Genomic DNA, 27886 nt, shown 5'->3' with positions numbered 1-27886 from the left:
TTTTTTTTTTTTTTTGTTGATGGAACGCCTTTGATGATCATGTTTTTCTAACAAAATCATTTGTTGAATAAATTTTCTTCTTCGGAAGTTCTTTATAGTAAATAATCGATGACAATCCATTGATATATAGCAATGGATTTTACAGCATTAGAATTAGGTCTTCGTAATCGACAATTATTACAGGTAAAATGTTTTCTACGTATTCAGATTGAAAGTAAGTTTGTTATTTGTTAATCATTCAAATTCCATGGTGGATTTGTTTTAATTTATTCTTCTCTTTTTTTTCAATATGTTAGCATTTCGTTATTTTCTTAAACAAGATCTATGTAATTCAACCATAAATGAACAGGCAATATCATTGGAAAGATTTTTTCTTCATGATTGGCAAAATGTTGTTAATAAAATCATTTCATTCGCAACCATACAGATGAGCGGTGATTATGCGGCAAAAATATTCTCCATTCTTTTATATCGATCATTAATTCATTCATGTAATCAGCTTATATTGACTGTTTCGTCTATTCAAATCGATAATAATGATGATAATAATAATGATAATGGTGACAATGTTTTTATCTGTACGGATACATCATCACGATCATCACCGACATCGGCCACACTAATTGATGGAAATTCAAAAAATGAAAATTCATTATACGTAGTAAAACAAAGAATCTTATTACTTTTGATCAAACAAATCAATTCAATGCGTGATTGTCTTGATCATCGAATACAATTGAATAATAATACATTTTTATCGTTTGAATCAACAAGTTCGAAAGCAATAAAATCAAAATCGATTGATGATACAAATGATCATGATGAATCATTAACAACAATGCTCAAAACAATCGAAGCTTTATTGAAAACATATGGAAATGCACATAGATTTCAAGAATTATTTGAACGTTCATTACAGAATGGTTCGATACCGTTGTTTGTATGGGCTGTGAAAAAATTTGCTCAACAATCAAACAGTACTTATGGTGAAAAATTGATTCAATGGAATATAATTGTCGAACGTATTGTTCAATATACAGCAACAATAATTGCCCGACCCGATTCGCTAGTGGATGATCAATTGATTTCGGAAATCAATTTCTATCTAATACAAACTGGTCATCCTGTTTTTGATATTTTATATGCATTGTTTATACAAACTTCGGATTCTATTATTCGACAAAAATTGTTACATATTTTTGCTATTTGTTTAGCCAATTCAACCGATGATGATGAATATTCTAATGTTCGTTTAATTACTTCAAATGTTAATTTTGAAAAATTTCGTCAACAATTTGGTAAACATTTTCAAAAATTATCCATAATGGATTTGTATATTTTTTGTTTTCGACCAAAAATTCTGTTAATTAGTGATGAAGAAAAATTAGAACTTGCAATCGAATGGATTATTAACATTGATGATTCGAATGATAATGAACAAAATATTCGATTATCGAAATCATTTTTATTACCAATTTTGAATGAATTAACAAAACATTCACAAATGTTAAACGATTGGAAAGAAATGACAGCCAATAATTATGAACTAATTGTTTTTGATCCATTTCGTCAACATATTTTTATCGAAGATAATTTTCAATCATATATTGATGCATTATCCGTATGGCAATATCTAATCGATAATAATGATACCAAATCATTGATCAAATGGATCGAATCGGATCAAATTATTCGACCATATTGTAGCCAAATTCGTCCATTAAATCTAACAATGTCAATTCAAATGTGTAAATATTTACTACAACAATCACCATCAATTCTTTTAGCCGATATTTTTTTCTCATTGATTTCGAATCCATATTTTTTCAATCAATATGATTTTAGTGATTTAATGGTCGAAATTTTATCTTTGTCCAATTTTCTTCGAATTATTGGCCAAACAAATATTCTTTTCGATCATATATCTTCTGTGAATAACACTTATTATGGTAATGGCTGTGCTATTTTAGAAAAATTATTAAATAAAGTGATAAAATTTCCTCAATTAGTGCAATATTGTATTGAATCAAAACAATATGAATTTCTTTATCTTCTCTATAATCGATATAAAAATGATTTTGATATTTTTTTCTCCGATTCTCAAAAATTATCATCAAAATCTATGTTGGATGTATTGAATTTTATGCATCATCTTTGTCATTCAAATAATGAAATGTTTGAAAAATCAATATTTGTTCATCAATTTTTAGTTAATGACTCTGCAAACATAATTAATCATTCAAAATCATTTGATGAAAATGTTCAATTTTTAATCAAAACATTTGCAAATGGATCAATCGATTTGGATATGATTTTATTGATTATATCATCCTGTTCAAAATATGGTTTTGATGAATTTTTCAATACCTTACATCGACAAGAACCAGATCTTTTCAAAACATTTATCAATAAACTTATGACAAAATATCCACTTTTTTATCGTGCATCCATTTTTCAACAGGAATCCAATTCAACATCATCATCATCATTGAATATTTATACATTTCTTCAACAGGCTATACCTTTTGTCGATATTGGTCATGTATTTGAATGGCAAACAAATCGTTGTCTTACAAAATCTACTAACAAGAAAAATGATTCCGATTCAAACCGAAATGAAATGCCACATTTTTCACAGAAAAATCTATCCGAATTATATGGTTTTAAATCCAATTTGAATGCATCATTTTATCTAAAAAATCTTCGACTAATTGAAGCATTTTTAACGTTCAGTAAATTTATGTCTGCCAATGGAAAATCTCGTGATCATCGCCATTCAATCAATGAAAAATTATCGATTAAAGCAGTGAAAAAATCAACAATCATTGGATATAATAATATTAATAATCAATCGATAGTTAGTACTTGTCTTCTGTTTCAATCGTTAATTAAATCCACATTGACATCCGTCAAATATAAATCATCAAGTCATCGATCTTCGATTCGTGAAACATTGGACAAAAATATTTTCAATGAATGTGAAAAATTTCGTTTACATTTAGCTTTGGGAAGATTAATTATTGAATATGCTGGTGATTTTCTTGATCTACAAGGTGTACAACAACAACAGAATGTTTTAGCATCACTTTTACGTCGATCACATTTTCAATCGGATCGAATTTGTTCACAAAAATTATTGGATTTAGCTACTGTTGCACTTGAACGAAAATATTCATCCATACGAAAATCATCAACAAAATTTAAACGACAACAATCAAATCGATTGTTAGATGTAAAATTATTTTCATTGTTTATCGAAAAATCAAGTAAATTTATGAACGAAGATGAAAATGATAAAGAACCAATTACATCGGTTGTACCAATGATTGAATCATCTTGTAATCTATTGATTGAATGTTTTGAATGGAAACCATTATTTATGTTTGCCGGTCATTATTCATTAAAACGTCCTTTTGGAACTTTTCTCAATAAATGTACTAACGAAGATAATTGGCTTGCATTTGTTATATTTGCACAGATTTATGAAATTCCTAAAGAAGATCTTCAACAATTTTTATCACAAGCTAATTTTAATAATCAATGTATTGGTGAACATTTGACCAAAGCATTTCAAAGTTCTCGACATGTAAATGTAACAACATTAAATGAAACTGAATCAAGAATTTTACGTTCCAAACAAACACCCGAATCTTCACGTAATGTTTTATATTCAAAATTGTTCAAAGAGAAAACTATTCCAATTGGATCACCACCTACTACTGCAACTCAAATCGATAATTTAGCTACAATCGAATCAGATAGTCCAGAAAATTTATCATTATTTTCATCATCAATGTTAAGTAAATTAAGTGGTGATGATATTAGTTTACAGAAACGTTCAAATAATGTACAGGTTTTATTTGAATCCAAATTACAATTACAAACAGCATCGAAAGATTTTCTTCAACTTATTCTCAGTATTTATCGTAATTGTGTTGGTTTTGCTCATTATCATCGTGATGGATTATCATCTTTTTCGATTGAAAAATCTTTTCAAATTACATTACTTTATACATCGGTATCATTATCTAATCCGGTGCTTGCATTGTTAGCCTGTTCAATGAATATTCATAATCAGCCAACATCATTATCGAATATTGGTGTTATTGGCAAAACAATTCCCTCATCATCTACATCACCAATTCAATCACCTAAAAATGATCATAATCAATCATCATCCAAATGTTCAAATGATTCATCATCAACAGGATTTGATCGTTTTAAATATCCATCATTTGCATGTTGGTTACTTGCAAGTGTATCGACTACGTCAAAACAATCATTCATTGATTGGTATTGTCAACGAAATTCATTAAATCCAACAACCGATTCATTAATTGATTGTTTTATTCATTGGTCACCTGAACGAATGTTAAATTTAATCAATATACTTACATCGAATGATACTAAAAATTATCAGAAAATTCTTCAAGGTTTTAAATTATTTGATATTCAAATACCGATTCTATATACATTATTGGAATTTCTCATTGAATTCCTTGTAATGAAAGATTATTATCAAACAAATAATCTACTACAACGTTTTCAAACATTATTAGCCGAATATAATGATGAAGAATTTAATCAAAATGATTTAAATAAATCATCGACAATTAGTGATTCTCATGATGATAGTGATGATAATGATGAATGGCAAATTTCTGATTTTTTTCAACGTAGCTGGATTGAAAAATGTTCATTAATAATGATTACAAATTCATTATTGATTGCACAACAATTTGAATTAAGTATTTTACTTAGTCATTATAATTTTGTTCGAATACAGGATTCATTTTCATTGGAAATTCATCAATATGTACCGGATATACGTCGATTCTATTTATTTAGTCAATGTTTGAATAAAGTACCGGATTATTCATTACCGATTGGACCATTACTTTCGATCGAAGCAAATACTAATGATGAATCACGTTATGGTGAAGTATTGAAAACATTAATTCTACAGCTACAACAATCTGGTCATTTTGATGCAGCAAGAAACATTATCAATTTATTAACAATTGAAAATACAAATGAATTTATTATCAATGAATGGATGTTGAAAGCAAAACAAGCTGAATCTGAATCATCGAATAATAATAATTTTGATATAACATTTTGGAAAGATTGTTGGTCACAGGTTATACGTATTGATCCATCAATGCATTCAGCATTTAAAGTAATGGAACGTTTTGTTCAACAATTAGAACCAAATCAATTGTTAATCAAATGTTTTGTATTGCTTAAATGTTTACTTGCTATTGAAACAATATTGAATGATATGATTAATGAAAATGAATCGATTAATAATAAGTTGATCAATTCGACCAAACAACTACAACAACAACAACTACCAGATGATGATTCAACCATCAGTAGTTCGAATGCATCATCAAACAATAGTGTTGAATTAATACAGGATTATTTTAATTTTGAATTAACATTTTGGAAATCAGTTATTGATTGTGAAATGTTTATACAGTCAATGGAAACAAATTCATCCGATATGAAACATTGTATTGATAAAAATGTAATCACTGCTTGGCAAGATATATGGAATGATATTGTTCAATATTTTAGAAAATCTATGATTCAAAAATCAATTCTACCCAAATTAATCGAACGTTTTCCTAATATTTGTCGTAATATTGAAAATCAACGTTTAAAACATTGTCAAATTGATATCGTTGAACATCAATCATTAAATCGTATAATTGGTAATCTATTGGATTATTTTTGCTATACAAAAGCTGTAGAAGTGGCCAAACTTTTTGGATATAATCATGATGATTTTGATATTATTCAAACTTGTAATCAGATAGCATCGGGTCAATTAAAAGATATATCCGATTCACCATTAAGTGTTCAATTGAAAATGAAAAATCAAGATGAAAATTGTTCAAATTCGATCGGAAAATTTACAAAAGTTACACTAATATCTGGTAGTAATCTGACCGATGATCAAAGAAAAATTATAACAATGATAGAAACATTGGCCAGTTTTACAACAATTGGAGAGAAATTCTGTGAATATATTCTTTTACATTATAAGATTGCCTGTTTTCTACATAAATCATATGATGAACTAAAAGATTCTGATGAATATACTAATCCATGTCAATTATTAGATATGTTATTTTCATCCAATCAAATCGATGAATCAACAATGATTATCCATAATGATGTCAATCATTTGAATCAATCGTCAACAGAAATCAACGATAATTTAATGGATCAAAATCAAATGTCATTATTGATTGATAATTATTCGGAAACGATAATGTGTGCAAAAGAATTCATTCGAATTATGGGTCGTATTAATGATCGACTTGCGAATGAAGAAAAAATTGTTGATTTATTAGCCGAATTTGTTTATAATGATGTACAAAGAATTGTTGATCGACAATTTAAAGATTGGGATGATCCATTCAATGCACAGTATACATTGTTTACCGAGATTGAATTAGATCGAATTCAACTAGAATTTAATTCGGCCAGATTTTCCGTACTTAATCGTCTATTAAGAGAACCATATCTACTTGGACATAAACTATTGGAATGGGTAAAAAAATCTAAAACAATATTTGAAAATGAATGGAATGGTTTTAATCATATGGATACAAATGTTGATGGACAACAAACTGTAATACATCAGAAAACTGAAAAAGAAATTCGTTTTATTTTGGCCAAACGTAAATATTATGTACAGATTGTTGAATTATATATTCGTGCACATGAATCATTCACTGCTCAATGTGATGTCGGTGGTATTGCATTGGTGTTACGAAAAACTCGTCTATTAATCACACAGGAACTACGTCCAGCTCGTTATTTTCATCTTATCTTACGACTTTTAAGTGGTATTGGTCGATATTCCGAAATGACCTATTGTTTTGATTTGTTTCGTGAATGTGATCGTTTTGAATTGATTCTTTCGAAACGTGTACAAAGGGTAAGTAATCAAAGAATATTCTTTCAATCGTTTCATTGTTTTTTTCACGTGTAACAGACACCACAATTACGGATCGCATTGTTAAATTATCTAAAAAATGCTGAACATATTGATGAGTTATTACCATTGGTTGCTATACGATTTTTTCTTCACCGGGAAATGGCCGATCAACATCGTAACCGTGCAGAAAAATTATTGCTAGAAACAAATTTCAATAATTTACATTCATCACCGAAAACCTCTACACCAATACGATCATTTACTAAAAAAGTTTCTTCATCAAATTCTTTATCGGATATGATATCAACATCACCATCATTACCAACATTTACATTATCACCTTCATTGTTGAATATGAATAATTCGAATGCATTGAAAGAACAATTAGAAGCGATAATGTTTGAATTTCAAGAAGCTGAAATAAATTATAAAGAAGCATCATCATTAGCAAATGCTGATTATTGTTCATGGCGTGCACAATTGATCGCTTTACAATTATATCATTTTAATAAATCAAAATTCACTGCTCTACAATCGGATATATCGACTACCGTACCGATCCTAATCAATTTAGATATGTATAGAGTTCGTGATTTCATCACGCAATGTAATCATTATTATGAGGTAAAAATTTTACACACATTTTAGATTATTATTTATTAATGTTTTTTTAATAATTAGGCATTGATTGTAGCCAAATCCTATCCAGATGTGAATATTGAATGGGCTGATCCATTTTTCAATAATGCAATCGTTAATAATAATGTTCAATATGCGGCACAATTTCTGGATAATCATGAAATTTCTGTTCAATTTCTTGAGAAAGTAATCAAACGTTTTGAACTTTTTTCAACTTTATTTCGACAACAACAGCAGCAACAACAAGCAATTGCAAAATCATCATCGAATAATCAAATAGCTTCACAATTATTTTCATCATTATCATCATCACCACTTCCAACATCATTCATATCATCATTATCACAGATTCGTTCAGAAATGGAATTGCAGAAAATATTTCTCATATTGGAACAAATTATGGAATCGATTCTATGTAATGGATGTGGTGTTGGTGGTGGTGGTGGAAATCCTTCCGCAACTAATGATACAAATGAATCATCCGGAATAAAATTCACTACAACATCATATCTGAAAATAAATCTACATGATCGTTATCGTCTTGCTAGACGATTAAATTCACGTCGTATTTTACGAAATCTAATGGCATTGAATCGTGAAAATTCAGCTCATCTTTTAGATTGGTTAGCACATCCAGAACGTGTGAAGAAAAATTTTCAAATACTGTGATAAAACAAAACAAAAAATGATAATTTGAAATTATAATGATTGAAAATTTTATTTTAAATAAATTTTATTTTTTTCCGAATGCAAGAATGCAAAAAAAAACTTTTTTAAAGAAAAAACAACAACAATTTAAAAGTCTTATGTTCATGCCGTGTGTGTGTGTGTGTGTGTGTGTTTGTATAATTTCAATTGATGATACTCAAAAAAACATTTTTTTAAATAAACACAATGTAAAGACAAACACAAATGAACACAAACATTTTAAAAATTTTAAAACAGAAGACACTAAATTTTTTTTTTTTGAAATTGGAAAAAATCAAAAAAGATCGAAGAAATGATTTTTTCCGCCGATTTTGTTGAATTAAATCAATCAACAGGATAAAATTAGTTAGTTTATAAAATAAATGATGAATAGATGATGTTCATTAATCAATTGTTGCTGTTGTTAATAATGTATTATGACTTTGTTCATTGGTTGGTTTTAACGGAAAAAAGGGATGGGGACAAACATACAGACTTTTATTTATTTATTTTTTGAAACTTAGATAAAATCATCATATTCATCTTCATATTGATCCAATTGTTTTCCATATGAATAATCTTTTTCACGTTCCATCATGATTGTCGGTGCTTTTTTATGGCTTTTTTTACCTTTATTTTGTTGCTAAAAAAATGAAAAAAATTAGCTTTAAAAAATCAAATGAATTAGTAGTTAGTTTTACCTTTTGTAGTTTAATTTTTTCATTATACAATGCAGTTAATGTTGCATCTAATTTTCTAATATCATCACTATCTAAACCGGAAGCTAATGTTCGAAATAAACCTTCTAAAAATGTCATATAATGTGGTGAACGTGTATATGGACTAAGTTTTTCATCCAATGCTTTTCGAAAATCTTCAAAATCTTCTTTTGTTGCTAAACGAATATTATTTAATGCTGATGATGAATCATTATTACCGGATAAACCGAATGTTTCTTTTGCTAAAGCTAGATCACCTTCTTCAATTAGCCGTTGATTTTCTAATTTTTCGGCCAATAATTCTTCCATTGTTTTCGGTTGACTACGTTCAATTTCTTCTTTTTGTTGAATTTTTTCCTTCAATTTATTTTTCCTTTTTCCACTTGTTTTTTTCATTTGTTGTTGGTCACTAGTTTTTTGTTGATTAGATTCGGTACCCGTTGAACTTGCTTTACTATGTTCATCATCATCATCATCATCATCGTCCCAATTATCTTTTATATCTTCATCTTCTTCTTGCCATTTATTTGTGGTCACTTTTGATACAATAGCTATGAAAAAAAATTAAAAATTGAATTTTATTTTCAGAGATTTGAACAAAAATACTTACTCCAATCTTCTTCGGCCATTGTAGAAAATATTTGTTGAAAAAAATTCCAAATGATAAAAAAAAGTTACTTTTGCTATATCGATATTTTCCTAAAAGAATCAAAACGAAAACAATAATGTAAAGAATTTTCAATATAATGAATGAAACATGAATTGTAAATACGCATTAAAAAAAGCAACAACAAAAAATTGATTATGAAATGGTCAACAAACAAGAAAAATATGAATTAATCTTGGATCGTTTTTTTTTTTGTTTTCTGTTTGTTGACGTGGTATTACGTTTGTGCCAATGTGTGATGAATCAAGAGAAGAAAACAAAAACAAAAAAAAAATAAAGAGATTAACTATTTCTCTATGATTTCATCATAAAATTGATGAAGGACGAAAAGATTTCTATAGCTGTTTATTAATTAATAATCAATGATTTTGTTTCAGGTCCTTATGAATTGGGTCCATAAGACTTACCTTTTAATATTTTTACTGATGTAATAAGAATGAAACTCGATAAAATCAATCAACAACAACAAAAAAAGTTCAAATAGATTTTGTTGAAATTTATTTTCATCAATGAATGAAAAAAAAATTTAATAACGTGCGTTTGTGATTAAAATGATGATGTTGATTCCTGTTAACTAAAAAAAAAAAAAAAAAAGGAAAGTTAGAAGGAAAAGAGAACTGTGAGGGTGAGTGCAAGCAAAAAAAAATAGCATTGGTTTGCCATTCCTCTACAAATCTTTTTTTTACAAAAAAAAAAAGTAGCAGCATAAACAAGAGTTAATGGAGTTCTACCATCAATGTTGTATACATTTCGTTGCACAATTTATACTTTAAAAGTTTTATCCAAAAAAAATGTACTTGCAATCTATGAACAATTTTAACCCATTGAAATCAAGGACAGAATTGACGACGACAACGATATATTGTCCATCAAATTATGGCCATATATTTCAGATAATAATGAAAAATCGAAGAAAAATTATTCCCATTCTGGATATGAAATACCTAAATTTTTAATTGCTAATTATCATTTGTTTGTTTTGTTTTACAAAAAAATAAAATAAAATGATAGGGGTTTCACACTAGCAGCAATGTGAATGAAATATTTCAAATGCAATATTTCAGTCCATAAGGCTGAAATGTAGTGAAATATTGCATTTGAAATATTTCATTCACATTGCTGCTAGTGTGAAACCCCTATAAAGGAAATCGATTGAATCAAAAGAAATGTTTTTTTTTCACTGTTTTGGAATTAGGTATCGGTATAACACAACAAGATCAATATTCGGTTATTAGGTTGAAATTTAAATTTTTTTTTAAAATGATAATGATGATGATTCTATTCTGGTTCCAAATAAACGACTTTTTACTGTTAAATGGATCAATTTTTTCGAGTTTTTTTGTTTTGTTTGACATTCTCGTTAGACAATGCAGTTACACACACACTTGAACATGAATTCTCATACACACATTAATGATAATTATTTAACCTTGACAATGGAATTATAATGAGCACATAACTCATTCAAAATGAAACAAAGAAGAATTTCTACGATCAACAAAGACTATACGGTACTTTTTTAAAATAAAAGATGAAAATTTACTTGAAAGATTTCATTTCATTCGATAATTGGATGATGAACATCATCAACGTTTCAACAAACAATGATATCACCAGGTGAACAACAGCTATTATTCGAACAAATGATTCGACAAAGATTAAATCAACAACAACAACAACAACAAGATGGACAATATTTACAGATAAAACATCGTCCACCAATAAGGGGTAAAAATATGATTACACCTTTCAATGAAATGGATTCGAAAAAGATAATTTCCGATGAATTAATACCACCATTACGACCATTATCATTATCATCATCATCATTATTATTACAACAAAAAAGACCAAATGAATCAATGATAATGGTACAGACAATAAATCCATTGAATTTAGAATTACCTAGATATGAAACAATTGCTAATGTTCATTCAAATCAATATGATTCTTCAAATTTATTATTACCATCATCATCATCATGGGCAATATCGAAAAATTCTCGATTATCAGTAATAAATCCTAATCGTTTAAAACGATCAACATCATCGGATTCATTTATTTCAACAGATTATTCAACGGATTCAAAAAAGAAAAAAGGATTACGAAAACGTATTTGGCAAAATTTTATTAAACTATTGAAAGGAAATCCAAAAATGAAAAAATATTATCTTATTGCTGGTTTTTTATTTCTTTTCAGTATTATTGTTAATTTTATTTTATATGATCCAATTCAAGATTTAAGTAAACATTTCTTTTTTTCTTTAAACTTTTTCTGAAAAATAATTAATTTTTTATTATTATTGCAAAAAAATATAGTTATGAATTGGCAACTTCAATTAGGTCCAGATAAATTTTTCTATTCATTTGGTTGGGCTATTGTACCAATACCAATATATTTACATATCTATCTATTTGATATACGTAATCCAAATCAATATCTTAATGGTGATCGACCAAATATCAAAGAAATTGGACCATTTGTATTTCAGTAAATTACTATTATTATTGTTGATTTTTGTTTGAATTTAAAAAAAACTAAAAATTCATTCATTCATACAAACAATATAGAGTTGGTCGCAGACGTAAAGTAGTTGAATGGACTGAACATACAGTAATATTTAATGAATTATTTGATGCTGAATTACTTGTAGATCAATCATATCCGATTAATAGTACAATGCATACGATTAATATACCGATATTTGTATGTTGTTGTTGGTCTTTTTGTTGTTGTTGTTGTTTTTTAATTATAAATTTGTTAATATTTAAAAAAAAGAGTTCAACATCATGGATTTATTATTGGATGAAACGTTATAAAATACGTTTAATCGAACCAATCATACAGAATATAATATCAATAGCATTACAGGTATTTGGTGAACGTTTAATTACTGAAACAACACCATGGGAAGTATTATGGGGACGACCAGTAAATTTATTACGTTTTCTAAATACAATTTTAATACCATTAAAATCATTAAATTTACCATTACCGGATTTTAGTGATTTAATATCATCATATGGTAATTATAAATTATCAAATAATTCATTTAGTATTATTGGTTTATTTGTTGGAAATGAATTTGGTCCAATGGAACATTATCGTCATAATTATAAAAGGTATAAAACCAATGAAGTTAGAAAAATTCTTGGCGAAACGTAAGTTTGTTTGTAACGCGTAGCTGAATTTCCAAACAAATTAGCAAATTACAAACAATTTTTTTTTAAATTATAGTGAATATGAAAATTATAAACCACCATGTAATAAAATACGTGGTTTAGATTTAATGTATTTCGGTATACATGAAGCTGGTAATGATAATGGTTCACGTTTTGATGTTTATTTTCAACATTTTTGTCGAAATTTTCCATTAATTCGTCAAAAGTAATTATCACAATGGTTTTGTTACTTTTTTTTTACTAAATTTCCAATTTTTTTTACAATTTTTAGCTTTTATTGGAAATATGGTATGCGTATTGCTCGTTATGAAATATGGAGAAAAATGTTCGATATGCATGAAAAAGAAAATCAATGTCATTGTTTTGGTGATCGATCATTAGGTGAATGTGATGGTTATACGGATATGGCCGGTTGTTATGGTGGTCTACCAATGGCATTAAGTTTTCGTCATTTTTATGGATCAAAAATTTTAAATAAACAAATTATTGGCTTTCAACCAAATTGGAATAAACATGGTGGTTATGTTGACGTGGAACCAACCATTGGTATACCATTAGAAATTCGTATGCAATTTCAATTTAATATTATAACAAGAGATTTACCTAGTTTTGGTCAATTAAAAAATATCCGATCCAAAATGATGCCATTTTTTGGTGTTGAAGCGGTAAGTAATTTTAAAAAAAAATTCAAATATAAATGAATTTTAATTTTAATTTCATTTCAGAAAGGAAAAATAGAAAACAATAGATCATTATTTATAACCATAATGATAATATCATTTTTAACTAATTACCTTAAATATCTATTTGCAATTGGTGGTCTAGTATTGTCGGCTTTCTTTTTCTTTCGTTTTTTTGTTAATTAAAATATTTTAACAATTCAAATTGTTAACATGTGTTAAAATTTATGGATTTTTTTTGTTTTTTGAATAAAGAATTTGAGTGTTTTTTTTCTGAATTTAACAAAAACAAAACCAAGTTCAAGAACGAATAAATAAAAAACGATCATTGATCGTTTAGCCTATTTTTTTTAAGAAAATTTTTCATTTAATCGTCATTCTTGAAATTCTTGGCTGTTGTTGTTTTTGTTGTTGTTGCTTTTTTTCCTCGTCATTTTAGAGATTTTTTTTTCTCATAGAAAATATTCATCATAGGAAATATAAATTTTTATAATGAAAAAAATACATGGAACAAATAATCAACTTTATCAAAAATCAAATCAAAATCAAAATGAAATCGAATCAATAAATGAATTGAAATCATCATCAACATTATCGATTGTTCAACCGATATTAAAACCATTAAATTATCGATTAGCGATCGTAAATTGTCATTGTCATCATCATCCGAATCCTGATGATGAAAATATTATGTCACAGCAGCCACCACCACCACCACTTCCACCACGAAATAAATTACCACCTGTATTACCGATAAAACAGCAAACTAAAATTAAAATTTCAAAAATTATTCAAACAAAATCATTTGGAAAGAATTTTTTTCGAAATTGGGCAATATTTTTTCTTGGTTGTTTTATATTTTCAATTACCATTTATCAATCAATAATCTATGCAAGTAAGAAGTTTTTTTTTGAAATTAATTAATGCAATTTAATAACAAGGGAAATAAAACAAAAACAAACAAATTCATTTACAGTTGTTAATTATCAATTTGAATTAAGACCAAATTCATTTTTGATTGAAAATTTTTGGTTATCCAAATTACCTATACCGGTTCATGTTGAAATCTATCTATTCGGTATAAGAAATCCAGAACAATTTTTGAATGGTGAACGTGCAAATATTCAAGAATTTGGTCCATATGTTTTTCGTTTAGAACGTCAACGTTTGATTGATGAATGGCGTAATGAAACATTAGTTTATTATGAAAAATTTCCATTAAAATTTGAACCAACATTATCCGAATCGATTAATAAAGAGATTAATATGATGAATTTACCTTTGATTACAACATTATTAATCGCACATCATTGGCTAGAACGTTATTATTTAAAATTTTTAACAACAATTATAAATCCAATAATTACATTGGTTATGCGTACATTTGGTGAATCAATCATACAACGTGAAACAATCAATAATGTTTTATTTGGTCGTCAAATAAATGCTATGAAATTTTTAGAATTTATCAATGGAATAGCTAAAAATATTGTACCATTTATACCTGATTTTCATGAATTAATATCCAATTTTGCTGGTTTTCAATTACTCAATAATACATTTAGTATTATGGATCTGATAGCTGGAAAACAATTTGGTCCATTTGAATTATATCGTTTTGATGATAATGGTAATCGTCGTATGCATCAAGTGAAAACCTCTATGGGTTCAAAGTAATTTTTTTATTCATTCAATATAATCATAACATTTTTGTGACTAATTCTGTTGAATTTTTTTTGCATTAGTCGTTTAAAATTTTTTCAAGAACCATGTAATCATGTCGATGGATATGATATACAATTCTTTGGTCTTAAAGATCAAGGTGAAAAAGTTAATTTATTTTTTCAACCATTTTGTCGTTCATTACCATTACGAAGAGAAAGGTTTGTCAATCTGATTCTATGGTAAACATTGAAAATAACTAATATTTTTTTTGTTGTTGTTGTTGAAAATTATCACAAAAAAAAACAACAGTAAAGGATGGAAAAATGGTGTTAGTGTTGCAAAATATGTAATATGGACCGATTTATTCAATATGAATATTATTGATAATCAATGTTATTGTTTTAAAGGAAGATCATTAGATGATTGTAATGGATTTAATGATTGTTCCGGTACATTTGATGGTTTATCATTTGCAATAACATTACCACATTTTATTGGTTCATCTAATTTAGCTAGAAATATTAATGGATTAAAACCAAATTATGAAAAACATTTGACAATATTTTATTTAGAACAATATTTAGGCATACCAATGGATGTACAATTAACATTTCAATTCAATTGGCCATTACATTATCTACCACGTATTGGTAGTTTTTCCAATATATGACCATGTATATTACCATTTGGTTGGTTTCGTGGTGTAAGTATTATAAGTAATTGTAATTGATTGAATAGTGAAATCATAATAATTATTATTTATCATTTTATGTATTTTAGTATGGACGTTCAAGCGGAATATTACATATTGGTTTAATATTATTATCATTTTTATTAAATTATGGACAATTATTATTAGCAATTATATCGATTATAATGATCATTGTTTGTATTACAATACAATATTATTGTAAATAATCAATATAATAATAATTTTGTAGAAATTATTTAAAAATACTTATTTTTATTATTGATTTTTAAATGAAGAAAACAAAAAAACTTCGAAACATTAAGTTGAATGCTTTTCTTTCCCAGTGTGCACGACAATAATAGATTGAAAGAAGACACTGCCTTAGTAAATAATAATATATCTATGAAAACGAAACGGAAATTAGTTTTTTCTCATGAAAAAAAAATCATTTTCATTGATTTTATAATCAGAAAGAAAAAAAAAGAAGAAAAACTTGTGAATATGAATAACCACTTGACGTATAGGAATATTCCTGACCCATAAAATTTTTTTTTCATTCTCTAAATGAGAAAAACAAAACAAAGTGAAAAATCTCACTTGACATTGACATTCGTCGATTTTTTTTTTTTTTTTTTTTTTTTGGTTGTCATCAGATGATTTTAAAAGAAAATTAATCGATATTTGGAAAATTGCACTTGAAAAAAATAAATTTTGAAACATAAAAAATGATTTTGATTAAAAAAAATGAAAAGTTTAAATCGATTTATTCCAAGGAAAAAAAATTTTATTTCTTCTTAAATATCCGTTATTCATTTTTGTTTCTGTTGCCAGCATATGGAGAAGAAGAAGAAGAACCGGAATGAAGAATAAATTTATCATCATTTTTTTCGATTCATTCTTTCATCAGATTTTGAAGACTTTTAAAAGAAACAAAATTTTTGTAATTAACATTTCATTCATAAATTTTATTACAAATTAATAATATCGTTCTGAAATAATGAATAATTCAACAACCGAATTAAAATCAAATACAACATTACCAATTTATACGATACCAGCAATAGATAATGATAATGAAGAATTATTGATTATATCACCTGAACAATTTAAATTATTAAATTTACATCAACAACAACAACAACATTGTATACGAAGATTTCAAAGTGAACCACAAATTCCTTATAAACAATATCATCATGGAAATATTCATACATCACCGATTATATCGAATAATCTTTTTAAAAGAAATGAATCAATAATAATACGACCATCAACATTGATAACACATTCAACAAAACAACAACGGTCACCTTTATTGTTGCCAAAAAGACCATTACCACCACCACCACCGCCAACGATAACACCGCCACCACCTCCATATCAAACATTATACGATAATAAAAAACCAGAGAAAAAATCCAAAAAACTTCTTATGGATAATGATGATTCTAATGAATCGAAAAACAATATCAATAGATTTTATTTACGTTTAGGCATTATAATTCTGTTTGTTTCGATTTTAAATTGGTTTTTATTTATTCCAATCAGAGATTTTCGTAAATATTAATTTTGAAATTTTTGCAAATTTTTGATTTCTTATTTTCATTTTTTCTATTTTTTTAAAAAAAATTTCAGTTCTTAATTCACAATTTCAATTGAATCCAGACAATATGTTATTACGAATTGGTTTTTATAATGCACCGATTCCTGTACAAGCAGATCTTTATTTTTTTGAATTACGTAATGGTGAACAATTTTTGGAAGGTACACCGGCTAATCTTCGTGAAATTGGTCCATTTGTATTCAAGTATGAATTGAATTGAATTTTTTTATAAACCAAATCACTTTATAATATTGATATTACGGAAATATAGTGTTGATCGAAAACGAGAAATTCTTTCATGGACAGATCATACTGTAATATTTCGTGAAAAATTTTTTGCAACTTTTGATCAGGAACGATCACCATTTTCAATAAATACTCGTATGCAAACGGTGAATGTACCGATAGTGGTAATGTTGTTTTTTTCTTTGAAATCAAAAACAAAAATCAAATTTGTTTTTTTCATCCATAAAATCATTAGGCATCATTAGGATGGACAAATTATTGGCTGGATAAATTTAAAATCCGATTCATTTATCCAATTACGCAACATGCAATACATATAGTAATGCGAACATTTGGTGAAAATTTACTTGAAGAAATTCCTATATCAGAAGTTTTATTTGGTCGTAAAATTTCTATTGTTACAGTATTCGATTCATTAGCTGCTTCATTACGTTTATTTCATATACCATTTCCAGATTATACAATACTTTGGAAATCATTTGGTAATTATGAAATTGTTAATAGTTCATTTGGTGTTATGGATTTATTTATGGGTCATTGGTTTGGTCCATTGGAACATTATCGTTTTAATCGTCCTGGTCATCATAAAATGAATGAAGTTCGTAGTATATTAGGTTCAAGACATTATGAAAATTATGCATCACCATGTAATCTAATTAAAGGATTAGATATATTTCATTTTGGTTTACATGATCAGGTTTGTTGTGTTTTTCCATTTTATATGAATAAAATGAAATTTTTGATTCGATTTTTCTTTTTTCTAAATATCCAGGGTCAATCATTCGAAATTTATTTTCAACATTTTTGTCGTCGTATTAAATTTATACGAAAAGGGTAATCCGGAATAAAATATTTATTAATTTTATTTAAAAATTTTAAAAATTTTGTTTTAATCTGAAAAAGATTCCACTGGAATAATGGATTTCGTACTGTTCGTTATGAAGTATGGCCATTTCTTTTCAATATGCATTTAGTTGAAAATCGTTGCTATTGTTTTGGTGATCGTAAATTAAAAGAATGTGATGGTTATACTGATTTGGCTGGTTGTTTTGGTGGTTTAGCACTTGCATTTAGTTTTCCACATTTTGTTGGTTCACCACATCTTAATCATGATGTATATGGATTACGGCCACAATGGTCTGAACATGGTAGTTTTATTGAATTAGAACCAACATTAGGCATACCTGTACATGCAAAAATATCATTTCAATTTAATTTTATTCTACGTGATTTACCAAGATTTGGACCATTAAGTAAATTACATGAATGTATTATGCCATATGCAAGAGTTACAGTGGTATGTTTATCATTTAATGATTAGGATTTTAAACATTTAATTAGAAATTTTGTTTTACAATCCCCCCTCATTTAAAAAAATAGCAAGCAAAGGCAGATGGTTGGTTACATATATTGCTTATTATAATGTCATCTTTTCTAAATAATGGTAGAATTGTAATCACTTTGATTACAATCATAATATCTATTCTATGTTTTATTCTGACATTATATCGACAGAATCAATCAACAACAACAACAACAACAATAATCAAACCCGGTAAAAAAGTTGTTGGGAAAAAAACTAAAATTGATCGATCAAAAAATCTTGAATATCGTAATCATATGAAAATGAAACCAAAACAATCTCGTCATCATCAACAGATACAACCGATAATGATTGCTCTACCATAACAACGACAACAACAATGATGATGTACATTGAATATATCGATAGGATAAATGACAATTTGAAAAAAGAAAACTTTATGTAAAATTTGAAAAATTGATTTATTTCAGTTGAGTTTTTTTTTATCCAGTTGAAAACAAAAAGTACAAATTGAATCCTATTATAATATATAAAATAGTAAATACACAATGTTACAAATGATAATGATCAGTGAAAGAAAAAAAAAATTCATTATTGATTATCACGGAAGGAAAGAGAGAGAGAAAGGGAGAATTGAAAAAAAACAATTGAATTGAATAATTATGTAATTTGAACATTAAGATAATGAAAAAATAATGCCGATAATATGAATAATATTAATGATGTCATAAAACTAACAATATAACCAATTAAAACGGTAAAATTTATAAATGACCATCCACGTAACATTATACAACGTAATGAACGTACTGGTAATACGATTGGATTAATCATGAATAATTTTTGTAATGTTAATGACATTCCTTCTAATGGCCATAATGTACCGGATGTAAAAAACATTATAACCAATGCAGTGAAACAAAGTAGCTATATTTGATAAAATAAAAAATAAAATAAAAATTTGAGAAAAAAATAAATAATGAAAAGATAAATATCATACCATTGATATAATTTGATCGGGAAATATAACTGATAATAATGTTCCAATAAATAGACCTTCTGATGCTGTTATAAATACTAAAATGAATGCGGCTAAAAAATCTCCATCCAATTGTACACCCATTATACCATAGGTAAATATACAGGTAATAAGTGATTGCCAAAATATTGATACTAATGATGAAATAGTAAATGTAAATATCATTTCTAATGGTCGTACACCTTGATTTAAATCACGTTTAAGACAACCATTTTGATGTAAATAAATCATTTCTAATGCCGCTTTTACAGCATTCATTGCCAATAATGTAATAATAATAATACCGGGTGTAAATAAATCTTGAAAATGTGGTTCCAAAACACCATAAATATAGCCAGATTTTTCAATTGGTAATGAAAATATTTGCGGATTAATACCACGTGTTTCACCAAATTTTTCAACAGTACGTTGAAATGATAATAATATTGAACGATTTACATAACGTACATTAAGTAAACTTGAATGATCAATATATAATAACATTGAACCATTGACTGATGTTAAATCATCTTTTTTCTGATCAACAAATGAATGAAATTCATAATAACGTGCAACAATATTTGATGAAAAATTTGAACGAAAAGCTATTGCCATTACATTTTGTCCTAATTGTACGGATTTTTCAGCATCCAATTCACTATTATAAAATGTCATTCTTACCATACTGGTATTAAATTCTTGTAAAAAAATATCCGAAAGATGTGGATAAAAATTACTTTCATCACCATTATAAATTGCTATCGGTACATTTTGTGGTGTACGTCCATAACTTGAATCAAATAGATAAACAGTCAATAATGGCATCAATAAATAAACCAAAAATAATGGAATATTATGTGTGAAAAAGAACCATTCACGATACATAAGTGCATTAATATGATCCCAATTGATTGATTGATTAGAACAGGCAAATATTTTCTCTTGAACTTTACCAATATGATCATTATTATGATTGGTATTAAACATTACTGGTTGTAATATAACACCATTTGAATTTTTTGTCGATTTAATATTATTATCATCAACAACATCATATTGATCAGGAAATGTATTATGATTATTATTATTATTCGATGAATCAATTGATTGTCGATATTGTTGTATTAGTTTTTGATAACGATCAATTTTTTCAAAACATAATCGTAAAAATACCTGTTCCAATGTTTTACATTCTAATGCTTGCATTAATAATTCAGGTGATTCTTCTGCTAATACTTGTCCTTCGCGAAGAAAACCAACAAGATCAGAATTTTTTGCTTCATCAATATAATGTGTTGTAATAATAATGGTTGTTTCTAGTTTTTTTTTGGTACAAAACAAAAATAATTTTCATGGTAGAAATGATGGAACAAAAATTTAATTTCAAACAAACAAAAAAATCCAATTTAACTTACCATTTAATAAACATAATTGTCGTAAATGTGTCCAAATTTTATTCCTAATCAATGAATCAATACCAACAGTAGGTTCATCTAAAAATAATATTCTTGGTTTATATATCAAAGTAACACCCAATGAAAGTAAACGTTTTTGGCCACCACTTAATTGTCCAACACGTTGTTTTGGATCTTCAAGTTCTAACATTTCTAAATATATACGTATCTGTTCCTGTATAAATTGTCTATCTTTTATATGATTAACTTGTGCATAATAATAAAATGTATCTTCAATATGTAATAATGGATTTAATCCTAATTCTTGTGGCATATAACCAATATGATGATTTAATGTTGAACCAGGTTGACGATCAAATATACGAACATTACCACGATCTGGTCGTATACGGCCAAGTAATATATTTAATAAGGTTGTTTTACCACAACCATTCGAACCAAGTAATGAATATATACATCCTAATAATTGAACAAGATGGAAAATGAAGAAAATAATTAAAGGGAAAAAATTCATTTCAAATAAGCCAGAAAATCAACAAAGAAAACAAAATTCAAAATTCCGACATACCTTTTGGAACATGAACAGAAATATCTTTTAGTAAAGGAACATTACGTTTATAATTGAATGCAACCGATTCGACTAGTACGGCTATTGGTGATAATGATAATGATGATGATGGTAATGGTGATGATGATGTAAATGTTGGTGATAATATCGTATTAATTGAATGATTTAAATGACCATTACAATGATTATTATTTGTGGATGAATTTTTCATCATATCATTATCATCATGATGAATATGGCCATGATTTAATTCATATTTCATTGTTTTACGTAATTTGGCAAACATTTTCGTTCAAATATTTAGGAAGAAAAAAATTATGATGATATGTTGTTAGGTAAAATTCGGGAAAAAACCAGAAACAAAAACAAACAAAAATTTGAAATTCTATAAAAACAAAACAATCAAAGTTAAGATTATCATATCAATTTCATGATTGAAATTTCAAAAATAAAATAAAAAAAAAAACATTTGTGGCATTTTCATAAGCCAAAAAAAAAAAAATCAAATTCACACACACACACGATTCGAATACGATGATGGACAATGATCAAATGCGAATGTTTTTGATGGCTACTAACTATATCGTCATTATCTATCGATCAACACAAACAAACAAACAACGAAGACAACGACAATGACGATGACGACGACGACGATATTAAATGATCGTAATAAATGATAGCAGTTTGTTGTTTGTTTCAAATATATTTTAGGCCACACCACCATCATCATCATTATCATTTCAAATTATCATTAATCGTACAGCCACCATGATGATAATTTTGGATTCTTCGCTATCCCGTGATCACTAAAATTGTTCAAAAAAAGTGAAAATTATTAATTTTTTCTGGAAAACCTGGTTGGTAGAGGTAAAAAAATGAAATTTGGATTGATAAACACATACTTACATCTGCAGAGGAGAGAATTAATTCAAAATGACCATCACCATCTTGTTGTTGTTGTACAATTTTCCATTTTCTCCATTCAAGTTTTACATTGAAATCAAACAAAACTAAAGCTAAATTAAGGCATTGATATCAATTATCATCATTTAATGTTACCTTTTTTTTCGTTCGTAATGTTCGCTATTGCCGCTACTAAATGATTATTTGCTGTTGATAAATTAATTTTTTACCTTCACAATTTTCACGGATGTTAAAATAGTAAAAAGAAATTTACTCAACATTTTTTTTATGTTCCTTTTACTTGATTTAGCTTGATTATTATCCAGTAAGGAATTGATCTTCATCTTTCATTCGAAATTCCCCAGGATGAGCTGGAAAAAACAGAAAATTTGTAGCAAAAAAAGAAAAATATTCAAAAAAATACTTGTATTCAGAGGGGGGTGATGGACATTGATTGATTATTATTATGTTTCGGTGGTTATCATGGAGATGAATGGATGGATAAAAGATGTTTGACTTTGAATTTCTTCTTTTTCTTCTTCTGTAGCTGTGTAAAGAAAAAAAAAATCAATTAATTCTTCCACATTAAAAAGATGATGATTATTGAAAGTAAAGCGAAGTCAATGGATTGAGGATTTGTTTTTCAACAAAAAAAAAAAGAAATAATTATGAGATCAAGGTGATATAGGTTTTCATACCGTTTGTGTGTGACGATCATGATGATGAACAAGATCGAGACAAATTTGATTAAAAATTTAGATAAATATCGAAATTCAAGCCAGACATTTTTAGAACAAACGAACGAACGATCGATCATTCAACCAGGCCCAAAATATAAACAAACAAACAATATCTTTTTTTTGCCAATCATATCATTTAGAAAAAAAATGGAAATGAACATTATCATTACATATCGATTGGATAATGATCAATAACATTGAAAAAAAACAACAACAACAATGACATTGTCAAATGGGAAAAAAGGAAAGTAAAGTAAAATGTTTACACATTTCCACAATGAAAACAATCGATATATCGAAAAAAAAATCGCTCAACAGAAAAAAAATCCAGTGACAAGTTTTTTGAATTCAAAACATTTATCATTTTTTTTGTTGTTTTTTTTTGATTGATTGATGATGTGGTAATATAACAGCAACAACAACAACAACAAAATCGACTTAATTGATGCTAAATGTAATTGAAATTCTGAATAATTAACCAAAAGCTAGTAGCTACTAGTTACAAACAAAAAACATTGAAACCTTTCGAATAATAAAAAATCCTTTTTTTGCGCCACACATAAAATATTCATTATCATTTTGTTTTTTTTTCTATTTGCAAATGCTTATCATTTGATTGATGATTAGCATACTACCATCGTCATTATCATTATCATGTACAAACAGGAAAAAAATGATTCGGATTTCCGAAAGTGAAAAAACAAAACAAAACAAAACAAATAAAAAAAAAATGTTAAAATATTTCCCGGTCACCATTAGAAAGTATATTCTCAATATATGTGAAAAAAATAACCATTTATGTCGATATAGAATCGAATCATTTTTTTCCTTTAATTGATTTTTTTGGAATTTTCTTGAACAGTTTGAAATGATTATGACATATTTGTTGTTGAAATTTTTTTGATGATGACAATCACGTTCTTCACCTTGAAATTGATATCACCATCATCATTATCAATTCTAATAATTATTCAAAACAAACAAAAAAAAACAACAACAACAACAAGAAAATCAAGACGTCACATTATAATAAAAACATATTTATTAATAAATATTGACAAAATTTTATCAAAATTCGTTTGTAAAATAACGTTTTTTTTATGTTTGTTTGTTTGATTGAATAGATCGTTGTTTTCTGGATTTGATTTTCTTATGTTATATTGATGATGATGACGATAAGAATTTTGCATCATCAATAATAATAAAACAATAAAAGGTATCATTTCCGTTATTTTTTTTTACTTAAAACGAACTAAACTAAACATTTTTTTTCGCACCTCATTTTTTTCCCCATGCTTAATTCTTTTTTGGAATGTTCGAAAAGAAAAACGATGACATTGAAATGATTATTTATATGGATGGTGGTGGTTCATCATTTGCTATTAATTATTAAAAACAAAATGCAATTAAAATTCAAAATCAACATTAAAAAAAATAAGATTTTAATTTTTGTGGAAAACGGATAGCAGAATCGTATGGATCTTAGATAAGTTTTTTTTCCTGCATATCCTTTTTAATCATTAAGCTCGAGGCTTATCATCATCATCATCATCATTACGATTAGCATTGGATCAACAACAACAACAAAAAAAGACATTGATCTAAATTAGGAAGAAGAAGAAGAAAAAAAATCAATCATTTGACCACCTTGAAACAAGCTTGAATCTTGTATATAAATGTATCAAAACACGTACATGCATGTACACGTGCACAATCACATCACACACATACATACACCTGTTGATCTTGATGCTAATGATGATGTGATCAACAAAAATGATTTAGAAAAAGAAAGAAGAAATTTAACATTAATTATTTAATGAACAGCAAAATATTCACTTGTATACAAAAGACAATCATCAGGGAATTTATTTATTTTAGGAACAAAATTGTAATTGAGAAAAATTTTATCTTGCCTAAAGGCAAGGGGAAAAAACAGAACAGAACAGAAGACATAATCATGATCGATACAAAAAAAAAAACAAAAACAGCAACAAAAATAATTATAACGAATATGGATTTTCATTGGATAAATGATTGATTACAATCGATTGTTGTTTTTTCCCGATTGATTATATAATTATCATCATGTTTTGTTTGCAAACATATTCAAGTACAAATATTCAATGTCAACTAAGAAATTATTCAATCTAAATTTAAAAAACAAAAATTTAGTTATGCAAAAAACGAAAAACAAAAACATGAAGAAAAAAAGAGAAAAGGTGAAATCATTGCAAATTTTCTTCGTTTTTTTTTCAAATCTAATATTCCATAGTTGTTATTTTTTGATCATCATCATCATTATTGTCGTGATCATCGATTATCATCGATTGATTGGTCAATCGATTTGAGAAAGATCCAATATATAATCACACACACATCGAATAATCAATTGGTAAGTTTTTTCGATAAAAAAAAAAATTTGGCTAATCAATTTTAACCCTTTATAATATAGGTCTGTGTTAATGTAATGTTTTTTCCTGATTTGGTTATTCTTTTTCGTTTGTATACTATAATGGATATTGTTTCGGTTTTTTTTCATCTTAAAACATCCATTCTTTGACAACAACAACATTGGCATAAACTAAACGGAAGAAAAAAAATCATCAGGCTTTTTTTTAAAAAAGGAAAAATAATTAATCATTTTTTTTCTGTCAGTCAGTCTGCGAAAATCACGAATTAGTCTATCAACATTTTTTTTTGGAAATCAATACAGAAAAAAAGGTGAGTGTACGAATACGAATATCGATAAGAAGATTCACGTGTTTTTCTTGTGTATGGAGGTCATATTATGGATAAAAATAGATGTGAAGAATATTTTAACAAAATGTTTGTAACAAATTAATTTTTCAATTATAATTATCATCAATGATGAGGAACATGTCGTGAATAATGAAAAATTAAACGAAAACATCAAAAACAACAGGTAATTAAGATTCACTTTCAGATCCGATATCGAATTGTCAAGTGATTGATTTTTTGTTTTTTCTTTCTCAATAGTGAAATAAAATCCATTGATCACTTGATCAATTTGTTTGATTTTCGAGACCCAATACAAGAAAAAAAAACATAAACATCGAAAACAATTTGTTGAAATCCATTTTGATTTATGAAAAAATTAATGCTATTCAACGGTGAAGATGTTCTTGCCTTGGATTTGATGAATTTTTTCTTCTTTTTTTTTAAAAAAATCATCTTAACATCCATATACACGGATCGAATTGAAACGTTAATCGTTTGTCTTTTTTCCCCATATGAATCAAACATATGCTATGATCATAAATCGATGATGATCATATACGTACTATTCAATGATAATGATGATGAACATAGAATAATTTTTCTTTTCCGAATATTAAGTACAACAATAAATTGCCCATAGGCTATTATGAGAAATGAAAATAAAAAATGTTTTAGGAAAAAAAGGTGGTAATAAAAAAAAAATTGAATTAATTATTTTGAAAAAAAAGAAAAAAAATATTCAATACTTATAGAATGGAATGAATCATTCAATGATGATTCAATGATGTCATGGTAGTTTGGTCAAATGTTCATGTCATCATCATTGATAATGATTAATATTCAAGAAGGGGGGAGAAAACAACCCAGATGTGTTTGTTTTTTGTTTGGTTCTGTTCAAATTATACCATTATCGATGAATTATCAATTTTGAATTGATGATTGAATAGGATGATCATCATCATCATCATTATAATGAATAAATTAAATTCAAACAACATTTTAGATTTTATAAGCAAGAATTTTAGGCCATTTGATTGAATTGATAAAGATTGTTTTTGTTGTTTTTTTCCAAACAGTTTTTCTTGATTAGCATATATTTTGGTATGCGTATATACAAGTAGGTAGATTTATTATTCAATGATGATGATGATGATGGAGTTATTTTGCTGTTCAATAAATATTTTCAATGTCCCTATAATGTCAAAATAAACATTTTAATAAATTTAAATTTACGTCAATTTGAAATTGCATACCATTAATGTCCATCATCTTTTTCTTTTTTTTTTTTTTTTTGGTTGATGGTTGTGATTGATAGTTGGTTTTTACAAAAATGAAAATGTTGTCAGAATTTCATTTTTTCTTCACTTTTGTTTGGAAATGCATTTTTTTTCGGTTTCATTTGAGCACATTTGGGTTTTTTTGTGCACCAAAGTTGAGAATT

General features: G+C 26.9%; 6 protein-coding genes and 2 long non-coding RNA genes across 15 annotated transcripts; 5 read left to right on the top strand and 3 right to left on the bottom strand.

Annotated features, from left to right (window-relative positions):
- The first annotated feature begins 14 nt into the window (after positions 1–14).
- On the top strand, positions 15–8339 carry LOC113793752 (uncharacterized). Its single transcript, XM_027343824.2, has 4 exons — positions 15–214; positions 297–6952; positions 7010–7576; positions 7634–8339. Exons 1-4 carry the CDS (start codon positions 133–135, stop codon positions 8258–8260), a joined length of 7932 nt encoding a protein of 2643 aa, XP_027199625.2. The 5' UTR covers positions 15–132; the 3' UTR covers positions 8261–8339.
- On the bottom strand, positions 8307–10227 carry eIF3j (eukaryotic translation initiation factor 3 subunit j). Its single transcript, XM_075821030.1, has 4 exons — positions 10072–10227; positions 9608–9696; positions 8980–9548; positions 8307–8921 (listed from the first exon to the last, which is right to left on the bottom strand). Exons 2-4 carry the CDS (start codon positions 9624–9626, stop codon positions 8799–8801), a joined length of 711 nt encoding a protein of 236 aa, XP_075677145.1. The 5' UTR covers positions 9627–9696; positions 10072–10227; the 3' UTR covers positions 8307–8798.
- A 17-nt stretch (positions 10228–10244) lies between these two features.
- On the top strand, positions 10245–13724 carry LOC113793762 (scavenger receptor class B member 1-like). Its single transcript, XM_075821029.1, has 8 exons — positions 10245–10636; positions 10860–11908; positions 11984–12155; positions 12236–12371; positions 12444–12826; positions 12903–13052; positions 13119–13512; positions 13573–13724. Exons 2-8 carry the CDS (start codon positions 11269–11271, stop codon positions 13711–13713), a joined length of 2016 nt encoding a protein of 671 aa, XP_075677144.1. The 5' UTR covers positions 10245–10636; positions 10860–11268; the 3' UTR covers positions 13714–13724.
- Positions 13725–14066: 342 nt separating this feature from the next.
- LOC113793761 (sensory neuron membrane protein 2-like) lies at positions 14067–16074 on the top strand. The gene is made up of 5 exons (XM_075820885.1): positions 14067–14422; positions 14504–15200; positions 15273–15410; positions 15502–15895; positions 15973–16074. The coding sequence occupies exons 1-4, from the start codon at positions 14218–14220 to the stop codon at positions 15860–15862; spliced, it is 1401 nt and encodes a 466-aa protein (XP_075677000.1). The 5' UTR covers positions 14067–14217; the 3' UTR covers positions 15863–15895; positions 15973–16074.
- Positions 16075–16585: 511 nt separating this feature from the next.
- On the top strand, positions 16586–19701 carry LOC113793760 (sensory neuron membrane protein 1-like). The gene is made up of 7 exons (XM_075820884.1): positions 16586–17439; positions 17519–17690; positions 17758–17896; positions 17968–18429; positions 18505–18566; positions 18636–19029; positions 19113–19701. The coding sequence occupies exons 1-7, from the start codon at positions 16881–16883 to the stop codon at positions 19419–19421; spliced, it is 2097 nt and encodes a 698-aa protein (XP_075676999.1). The 5' UTR covers positions 16586–16880; the 3' UTR covers positions 19422–19701.
- Positions 19702–19716: 15 nt separating this feature from the next.
- LOC113793772 (ABC transporter G family member 20-like) lies at positions 19717–23922 on the bottom strand. 8 transcript variants are annotated; one of them, XM_075820880.1, is made up of 9 exons: positions 23662–23922; positions 23388–23510; positions 23243–23334; positions 23120–23155; positions 22967–23070; positions 22058–22866; positions 21490–21948; positions 20057–21390; positions 19717–19983 (listed from the first exon to the last, which is right to left on the bottom strand). In XM_075820880.1, exons 6-9 carry the CDS (start codon positions 22341–22343, stop codon positions 19717–19719), a joined length of 2346 nt encoding a protein of 781 aa, XP_075676995.1. In that variant the 5' UTR covers positions 22344–22866; positions 22967–23070; positions 23120–23155; positions 23243–23334; positions 23388–23510; positions 23662–23922. The 8 variants fall into 8 exon arrangements, with proteins under 8 accessions (XP_075676995.1, XP_075676997.1, XP_075676993.1 ...); XM_075820882.1 differs by having other exon boundaries at positions 23243–23307; XM_075820878.1 differs by having other exon boundaries at positions 22967–23076; positions 23120–23334.
- Positions 23923–24806: 884 nt separating this feature from the next.
- LOC142645209 (uncharacterized) lies at positions 24807–26883 on the top strand. The gene is made up of 4 exons (XR_012846364.1): positions 24807–24919; positions 25028–26098; positions 26159–26629; positions 26704–26883. It is a non-coding gene; the product is annotated as an uncharacterized LOC142645209 (long non-coding RNA).
- Positions 26884–26891: 8 nt separating this feature from the next.
- LOC142645210 (uncharacterized) lies at positions 26892–27865 on the bottom strand. Its single transcript, XR_012846365.1, has 3 exons — positions 27699–27865; positions 27192–27637; positions 26892–27086 (listed from the first exon to the last, which is right to left on the bottom strand). It is a non-coding gene; the product is annotated as an uncharacterized LOC142645210 (long non-coding RNA).
- Positions 27866–27886: the final 21 nt, after the last annotated feature.

Source organism: Dermatophagoides pteronyssinus, unplaced genomic scaffold, assembly GCF_027571235.1.
Source record: "Dermatophagoides pteronyssinus isolate colony J.1.1.1.1 unplaced genomic scaffold, Derpt_VIB-CSIC_2022.12 sq0008, whole genome shotgun sequence".
In the NCBI taxonomy this organism is placed as follows: domain Eukaryota; kingdom Metazoa; phylum Arthropoda; class Arachnida; order Sarcoptiformes; family Pyroglyphidae; genus Dermatophagoides; species Dermatophagoides pteronyssinus.
The sequence above is the reverse complement of the archived record's forward strand: the minus strand, read 5'-3'. Positions and strand labels throughout refer to the sequence as shown.

What these genes read in the sequence shown, in the direction of transcription:
- LOC113793752 (XM_027343824.2), top strand. Translation starts at nt 133, where the DNA reads ATGGATTTTACAGCATTAGAATTAGGTCTTCGTAATCGACAATTATTA. An exon ending in TCTACGTATTCAGATTGAAA is followed by an intron (nt 215 to 296) that starts GTAAGTTTGTTA and finishes TCAATATGTTAG; the next exon opens with CATTTCGTTATTTTCTTAAA. An exon ending in TTTCGAAACGTGTACAAAGG is followed by an intron (nt 6,953 to 7,009) that starts GTAAGTAATCAA and finishes CACGTGTAACAG; the next exon opens with ACACCACAATTACGGATCGC.
- eIF3j (XM_075821030.1), bottom strand. An exon ending in AAAAAATTAAACTACAAAAG is followed by an intron (nt 8,922 to 8,979) that starts GTAAAACTAACT and finishes TCATTTTTTTAG; the next exon opens with CAACAAAATAAAGGTAAAAA.
- LOC113793762 (XM_075821029.1), top strand. Translation starts at nt 11,269, where the DNA reads ATGATATCACCAGGTGAACAACAGCTATTATTCGAACAAATGATTCGA. An exon ending in ATTGGACCATTTGTATTTCA is followed by an intron (nt 12,156 to 12,235) that starts GTAAATTACTAT and finishes CAAACAATATAG; the next exon opens with AGTTGGTCGCAGACGTAAAG. An exon ending in TTTCCATTAATTCGTCAAAA is followed by an intron (nt 13,053 to 13,118) that starts GTAATTATCACA and finishes TACAATTTTTAG; the next exon opens with CTTTTATTGGAAATATGGTA.
- LOC113793761 (XM_075820885.1), top strand. Translation starts at nt 14,218, where the DNA reads ATGTCACAGCAGCCACCACCACCACCACTTCCACCACGAAATAAATTA. An exon ending in TCAATCAATAATCTATGCAA is followed by an intron (nt 14,423 to 14,503) that starts GTAAGAAGTTTT and finishes ATTCATTTACAG; the next exon opens with TTGTTAATTATCAATTTGAA. An exon ending in AAAACCTCTATGGGTTCAAA is followed by an intron (nt 15,201 to 15,272) that starts GTAATTTTTTTA and finishes TTTTTGCATTAG; the next exon opens with TCGTTTAAAATTTTTTCAAG.
- LOC113793760 (XM_075820884.1), top strand. Translation starts at nt 16,881, where the DNA reads ATGAATAATTCAACAACCGAATTAAAATCAAATACAACATTACCAATT. An exon ending in ATTGGTCCATTTGTATTCAA is followed by an intron (nt 17,691 to 17,757) that starts GTATGAATTGAA and finishes ACGGAAATATAG; the next exon opens with TGTTGATCGAAAACGAGAAA. An exon ending in ATTAAATTTATACGAAAAGG is followed by an intron (nt 18,567 to 18,635) that starts GTAATCCGGAAT and finishes AATCTGAAAAAG; the next exon opens with ATTCCACTGGAATAATGGAT.
- LOC113793772 (XM_075820878.1), bottom strand. Translation starts at nt 22,343, where the DNA reads ATGTTTGCCAAATTACGTAAAACAATGAAATATGAATTAAATCATGGC. An exon ending in ACAATTATGTTTATTAAATG is followed by an intron (nt 21,391 to 21,489) that starts GTAAGTTAAATT and finishes AAAAAAAACTAG; the next exon opens with AAACAACCATTATTATTACA. An exon ending in CCGATCAAATTATATCAATG is followed by an intron (nt 19,984 to 20,056) that starts GTATGATATTTA and finishes TATCAAATATAG; the next exon opens with CTACTTTGTTTCACTGCATT.